The following is a 7,789-nucleotide window of genomic DNA, read 5'->3' on the forward strand; positions in this document are numbered from 1 at the left end:
CCGATATGCTGATCTAGATGAACATACAATCCCAGAGCTACCTGCATATGTCGGTCCCTTGTGTGGGCCAACATATGCAAACAAATATCACCCGAATCCCACAGTGTGCGAGTGTGTGTTCGTGCATCTGACTGTCACAAGCGTCACGTGGAGCAGTGCTCTTCATAATCTGGTTGGATTACGGCTCTCAGACCTGCGCTGTCTGGCCCGTCCATCCGTCAGTCCTCGGCCCCATGTATCCGCTTCCTATCCATGATCATTCACGACCCACTCACAACTTCACAGCATCAGGCTTTGTGTTGTTCAGAACACACACACAACAGCTGCACTTTAGCTGGAAAAATTACTCTTTGTTAGTGTCCTCTCACAAACTATCTTCCTGTTTGACACTGTAAAGCTGTTTTGACACAATCAGGATTGTATAAAGCGCTATATAGATAAAGGTGACTTGACTTTGGGAGCCAAAAATGTGCAAGCAATCAAACACCAGCAGTGTGTGTGTGTGTGTGTGTATGAGTGAGCAAGACACTGAAAACAACTGATTTTTCAGATATTTCACTACATTTGTGAGGATTTTATGTGTGTAACACAAACACACACACACAGACATACGCAAAAAGGACACATCTTCACACGACAGCTGTCAAACCTTCTCAAACACCTCAAATCTTGAACTACACCCAAGACTTTGTTTACATTCCTTGTGAATATAGGATTTTTTGACGTCACAGCAACTAACGTTAGTACACAAAACAATTTGCGGCATAAATACGAAATGAAAAAGCAAGTGTACATGAATAATAAAACTTACCATTCACACAGAAGACCAGCCAAGCAATCCATAGATCAGAATTATGAAATTTCAGCATTTTTCTGAGGGAAAGTCGTCGTGTTATGAAGTTCAAAGTCTGTCAGATTTTCTCCACAGTTTGGTGGTGGGAAAGTAATTGTCTTTTAAACTCAAATCTAAAGCTTTAAAAAAATAGTTAAACGATGACATGTAAAAATAAAAACTACAACTAACGTTAGTGAAATTAAATCGGCGCGTAAAATTCCCTCAGAGAACTCGTTAGCATCGGGATCCGCGTGAACGCGTCCGTTTCGGTCGGTACCGGGGCGTCCGGTTCTGTTCTTCAGCACAACACAGAGCTGTGTTCACATGCCGTTCACGGTGAACCAGACAAACGAGCACCGGATCCGCGAGAGGGCCATAACCGACGCCGCTGCCGCCTCTCTCCGCTCTGACTGAGAACCTGACTAACTGACTGCTGGCCTGTTGCCTGGAGACCGCTGACGCCAGTCCAAGCGCGAGGTAACTGTGCCCTCCTCTGGCGCGAAAAGGTGGCAGCGCGGGAAAGATATGAACGGGACAGACAGGAAAAGATAAAGAAGATCGTCTCAGTCTATTGAATGACTAAATATATATTTTTAAATGTTATATTATATTAATTTTGTACACCATACAAACAAGTCAGTTTTAACAAGATTTACTATATTTGTGAGAATAAGATTTTCTTAATATGTCTGTAGCTGCAGTCATTACACTCTGAGCTCTCAATTAGGTATTCATACAATCAATAAACTAACTGATCAATAAACTTGTTTAGAGACAGAATCAATAAAACACACGTTACCTATACTATAGCTATCTATGCTGAAATACCATCTCTATTTTCTTATAAAAATAAACAAATGTATAAATAAATATGGATTTAAATACATGTGGGAATAAATAATAACAATAAATTAATGTATAAATAAATAAATATAAAATAAATTAAAGAATGGAAAATAAAGTTAAAAAACTGAAATAAAAAGTAAATACAGAAAATAATAAATAAAGGTCATACAAATTAATGACTACATTAAATAAAAATAAATATGTGAGGGAATAAATATAATAAATCATCATATAAACAATAAAATATATTCCAATATAAAAATGAATAAAAATTAAAATAAAATATAAAGTTAAAAATAATGCAAATAAATTTAAAAATAAGTGAAGAAAATACTAAAGGAAAAATAAATAAAAATTAATGTCTAATTTTAATGTGGGGATAAATATAACAATAAATGAACATAAATAATTACACCATAAAACAAATAAAATTTTAATAAAATACTGCAAATAAAGTTAAAAATAGAAAATAATGAATAAAGGAAAAATAAGTAATTAATGACTATATTTAAATAAAAATGAATTGTATTTTGTTTTATTTGTTTATTTTCCTATTGTTATAGTACACTATTTATGTTTTTATTTTACATTTAATTCTGTTTTGTCCTCCAAACACACACACAACTTGCAATATAATTATGACTATATAAACCCCTAAAGAACAACATCATTTATTTTGTGCCATTTCAAATTTTTCCCTGAACATAATTTAACCTGACTGCAGTCAAGTTTTGTCTGATTTAGTTACTTTTGGCACCAATTTGTCCTCAAACTCCAGCTAAGTAACCCCTCACACATCTCTGAAACAAACGTCTCTGCATTTACATCCATCTTCTGTGAGAAACGTGCAGAGCAGCAGATGTTCAGATCTCTGACCCCGACCGCACCGAACATCTCAAACGGCCGAAACAAGCCAACTTTTCCCCCTGATTAAACTTTCAGCATCTTCAGTGTGTTTGATGAAATATGCATGTGAAAGATCGACAGGGTGGTGCTGAAAAAAAAAATGCTGCACTGTGCTTTGCATCTATCCTGCAGACGTTTGGCACCGAATAAGAGAGAAAGACTGTCTCAGTCTGATGGACAGAGATTTCCCTCTCTTCCGCCTCTGGGCAACAATCGCCCTGTTCTCTTATCTCTGGCATACAGTTGTGAAGAGCCCAGCAAAGAGCGTCCAAAACAGTGTTTGGAAGCAGCCTGCGTTTCATCCCTGCTGTTCAGATGTATTATCTGTGCCGTACTCAAACATAGATGAATAAGCAAACAAATCGTGCTCAAACCAGACAGATCTGTGCTGAAACCTTCAAAATCAACCATGCATTTGCATAAGCGTGCTGTTTAGACAAAGATACTGTCGTGTTGACTACTAACTTTTTGAATTGTCATGGTGAATTAACCAAGTTACTACAAAGCCTTGTTTTGACAATACATATCAATTAATTTGTGCTGAATGCCTTAATTTGATTGTTACACACATGCATTGATCAAATATGACTCATATTTGTACGTCAAACCGGCCAAGATTTATCAAAACACTAATAGCTCACTAACCAGCAACCACTGAAAGCTAATACGAGACAAAATGGATAAAAATAACTATTTCAAACATCAGAATTTATTAAACCAGCAAACAGTTTTACAAAAATAGCAGATAAGTCTCTTTATTCCAGTGTTTCATTGAAGATTTGACATGTAGGTAGCGCCACCTTGTGGAAGTTTGGAATTACAGCTCAATAACTTAATGAACACTTCAAGAGATTGTCATATAATCATACAATAAAGATTTTTACATTATGTTTCTGGAGGTATCTGATGAATCTTGCTTCAGTCCTACAAAAAAACACAGAGAGAAAGACAAATGTTAACCTTTAGATTCTTACAAGAATCCTTAGAACTAAACCTAAACACTTATTATGCAAGCTCTGCTGCAAGACATTGTTCTGGATATTATTCCATAAAAAAAACTTCAGGAATAAATATCATTTATGCAACCTCGTGCCATTCCAAACGCGTATGATTTTTTTTCTTCAGTGGAACAAAAAAGCAGATGTAAGGCAGAATATCAGAGCTTTAAAGGAAGGAAAGTGGATGTGATTTATACCGGGATTTTGCAAACTTGACGTGTCTTGATTTGACAAACGAGAACCAAAGAAAGTCATACGAGTTTGGAATGACATGAAGGTGAGTAAATGATGACAAAAATGTACATTTTTAAGGAGTTACGGTTAGTAAATAAAATTAAATTCAATTAAAAAAATTAAAATAGAAATTGACATTTTCGAGGAGTTATTGCTTTAAGGATAAATAAAATAATATAGAATAAAATTAAATAAAAACAATGACAGAATTTACATTTTTGAAGAGTTATTGCTTTAAGGATAAATAAAATAAAATAAATTGGCATAATTTACAATTTTGAGGAGTTAATGATTGCTTTAAGGATAAAAATAAATAAATAAAATATAAAATAAAATAAAAAATGTCAATTTACATTTCTGAGGAGGTATTGCTTTAATGATAAAAAAAATAAAAAAGGCATAACTTACAATTTTGAGGAGTTAATTATTGCTTTAAGGATAAAAATAAATAATTAAAATATTAAATAAAATAAAAAAAGTCAAAATTTACATTTCTGATGAGTTATTGCTTTAAGAAATGTAATAAATAAAATAAAATAAAAATAGTTTTTGATGAATTGGTCCAGAGTGAGAAATCATCCACTTAGTCAATCACTCTTGCACTGAATATTAAGTCTGAAACTCTCTGTATTAGAGTTATAAGGGCTGTGTGAGGCTGTTATCACCTTTGAGAGACTATTAAAGTGCACACATTCATTCCTCTGCAGACACTGTGTGATAGATGCTTTTTTCACTAGCTCGCGGTCTGCTGTAATACTCTCTATATCTCTATCTCTATAATACTGAACCCTTCCTGAAATCCCTCCACTGCTGTCATTACCATTCAGTCCGCATTTCTTGCATTGGTGTTCAGGTATCTCAATAGTTTTGCAAGTAAATATACATTTAAAGGGAAAAAAAAAGTGTTTACAGTAAATAAATACACATAAATGGAAGTCTACGGAGAATAAATATTAAAATACACACTGCTACTAAAGTATATTAATAAAAAATTAAATGTTAGACTAGTAGGTTAGTATGTTAAGACTAGTACTTAACATAAGACTAGTAAGACCAATTAGGAGAAATTTTATATGATATATTCCTGTTTCTGCAATTTAATTCTGTTTATTACTAATATATATATTTTATATATATTATATTACAATTTATATACATACATGCATACACACACACACACACACACACACACACACACACACACACATATATATATAAATTATAACAATATAAATTGTAACATTTTAATTTAGTTTATTTTTTATTCATAATTTTATTCGTTTATTACAATTAAAAATAATAAATATAAAATATACATATAATATAAAATGATATATATAGAAATAAATGTAGTTTATTATAAAAAATAATTTAATTTATTTGTTTTAAATAATGTATCATCTATCTTTTTAAATTCTCTTTGAACTATTTTCCCTATAGAAGTCTGTGTGTTACTATGGTAACCAGGATTTGTTTTCCCCTCACTGACCTTATCTATACTCACTAAACAGGTTATAGTTTAGCTTAAAACAAAGTTCAAGTGTATTGTTCAGTGTGTTTCCACAAAGATCCTATCCCTCTGTGTCTGAATAACGCCGTTATTTAGGAAATTCCTCAGCGGGTGTGTCTCCAAATGTGTGATATCTGGGTGATAAGTGACGTCTAACTGCTGGAACGCTGTGTGGGACGGGAATAAATCACTGCTAAACTTTCCAGGAGACCCTGAAGAATCAAGTCTCTGGCCATTTGAAAGCTTTAGATCCGTAAAGCTGGACCACACCTCGGTTTTACGAGACGCCACTATTATGGCGTTTATGGAGCCCAACCCTGCTGTATTAATTAATAATTAATGATCACTATCCGCAGTCTGTCCACTGCTTTCACGGACATAATTAATGCTAATAATTGAAAATGACTCACTCCTGATCTAAACCTTGCTCCTCATGTTGATACCTTCAGATTGCACCTGTGCATTAATATAATATGTGCATTAAAATTGTGTTAAAAAAGCGAAATAATTACTGAATCGCTGGAGGAAGAGGAGGACTTGCCACCGCCCTTCTTCTTGTGTTCCTTGTCTTTCTTCTTCTTCTTGCCTTTGTCTTTATGTTCTTTATCTTTGTGTTTTTTGTGTTCATCCTTATGCTTAGAATCACTCTGAAAAAAATGTACATAAATTAAAACAAAATATCACTGCATTAAACAGCAGACCGTCACATCTTTTCCTGCACATTACGTCCGTGAGGAACACTCATATTTCCCATTTAAACAGACATCAAACAGTTTGTTCCTTTATTTAAAATGACTAAAAGCTCATCTTTTAAGAGCAAAAGTTAAAACCTTGAACTGAAGATGTTTTAGACAGGCAACCGTTCTGGGAGAGATGATTCAAATTCAATATCTGTAATATTATCAACATTATTTCCATATGCAAAGTTATCCAAGGCTATCTGATATTTTCCACTTCCAAGATGTTTTTTTCCATGTCTCTTATTATCAATATTGATGACAACAATACAATCACAACACAAATGTGTCTAGGCTATTGTAACTTTGATGTGTGTGTTTTTTCTGATTAGATAATTATGAATATGAACATGTTTACCTTGTCTTTGCTCTTTTCCTTGCCCTTTTCTTTGTCTTTATCCTTCTTTCCAAACCCAAAGATACCTTCCACCTGTTTGCCCTCCGACTTCTTCACCTGATCATCTCCAACAGCTGGAAAAGCAGAGAGAGTGAACAAAAACCGCATTCGTTTACATTCAACTATAGTGTTTCTTGATTTAATAAAAAAATAAAATGCTAAATCAGCTTTGCAGCAGTTTACCTGCGCCCAGATCGAAGTCCATGATGAAGTAGTTATCAAACTCTCTGATCGACGCTTGTGTAAGATCTGTGTTTTCAGCAGAGAGCTGCAAGGGTTTGTCTCATGAATATTAATTACGCAACCTGACGTTCGCCCAGTCGGACTATCTGATTGGCTGAACGGCAGACGCTTGTACGTGAGCGATAGTTAGTTGGCGAATAAGCGCAAGGCTTGGCTCATGAATATTAATTAGGTTGTGTGATTGGGCGGCCGTTCAGGTGATTCAGTCAGGTGTGCATTGACGGAAGTATCTGTTCTGCACTCCTGCTTCAATAGCAACAAATCCACGCCTATATATGTCACAACAGTTCCAGTTTTGTGTGGTGTTAGGTGCCTTATGTGGGTTTAGTATATAATATAATAGTCTGTAAATTAAGAATTTATTCAATTACTTCTCTTTTAAAAAATTGAATTTTGTTATAAAAATGCACACATCACATGGGATCATATTATGAACATAAAAATAAAGCATTTTACAGTCAATATAAGGTGTATTGTATTGTAAATAAAAGAGTCCATGGCGACTTTTTGTACCAACAAATATTTCTCATGGAGTTTATTTTGAAAAGTCACAAACCCTCTTATCAAAAACAACAACAACAAAAACACCTGTTAATTAAACAAGTTCTGCTGACATGTTGACCTTTAGCGGGGCATGTTGTCACAGTATATGGAATTTTATTTATTTATAATAAATATTATTATTATTTAGAATAAATCTGTTTTGAGAAAAAAATGACATACTAACACATCAATCCATTTTCCACAATATAATATTCAAAATGTATTATAGGCTATTTATTACATGCATTATAGGCTTATTATATAATGTTTTTAACAGTAAAACAAACTGCAAAAAATGTGAGAAAAAAAATCATAGACACAAAAAATAAAAAAAACCTGTAACAGCTTGCATTGATAAATAAAAATATAATAGTACTTGAATTTTTAGTTTGTAGGACAGAATTCATAAAATATATGATCCTAATTTAATGGTGCAATAGGTGTTTAAAACCAACATATAAAACCACTGTATTTGTACACGTTAATTTGTGCAATTGGATTTTTTTTTTTACTCAAAACCTCACATTTACTGATATAAAG

General features: G+C 33.3%; 1 protein-coding gene across 1 annotated transcript; it reads right to left on the bottom strand.

Moving 5' to 3' along the window:
• Positions 1-3,280: 3,280 nt before the first annotated feature.
• Positions 3,281-6,773, bottom strand: LOC107681918 (putative uncharacterized protein DDB_G0292636). Its single transcript, XM_016478289.1, has 4 exons — positions 6,647-6,773; positions 6,425-6,537; positions 5,842-5,976; positions 3,281-3,511 (listed from the first exon to the last, which is right to left on the bottom strand). The coding sequence occupies exons 1-4, from the start codon at positions 6,666-6,668 to the stop codon at positions 3,506-3,508; spliced, it is 276 nt and encodes a 91-aa protein (XP_016333775.1). The 5' UTR covers positions 6,669-6,773; the 3' UTR covers positions 3,281-3,505.
• Between the last annotated feature and the right edge of the window lie 1,016 nt (positions 6,774-7,789).

This window comes from Sinocyclocheilus anshuiensis, unplaced genomic scaffold (assembly GCF_001515605.1).
Source record: "Sinocyclocheilus anshuiensis isolate Anshui unplaced genomic scaffold, SAMN03320099.WGS_v1.1 scaffold2470, whole genome shotgun sequence".
In the NCBI taxonomy this organism is placed as follows: domain Eukaryota; kingdom Metazoa; phylum Chordata; class Actinopteri; order Cypriniformes; family Cyprinidae; genus Sinocyclocheilus; species Sinocyclocheilus anshuiensis.

Bases quoted from the DNA above. Each gene is read 5' to 3' on its own strand.
- LOC107681918 (XM_016478289.1), bottom strand. From the start codon at position 6,668: ATGGACTTCGATCTGGGCGCAG. The intron at 6,538-6,646 runs GTAAACTGCTGC...CTGCTTTTCCAG, and splicing joins GGACTTCGATCTGGGCGCAG to CTGTTGGAGATGATCAGGTG. The intron at 5,977-6,424 runs GTAAACATGTTC...CATTTTTTTCAG, and splicing joins AGGAAAAGAGCAAAGACAAG to AGTGATTCTAAGCATAAGGA.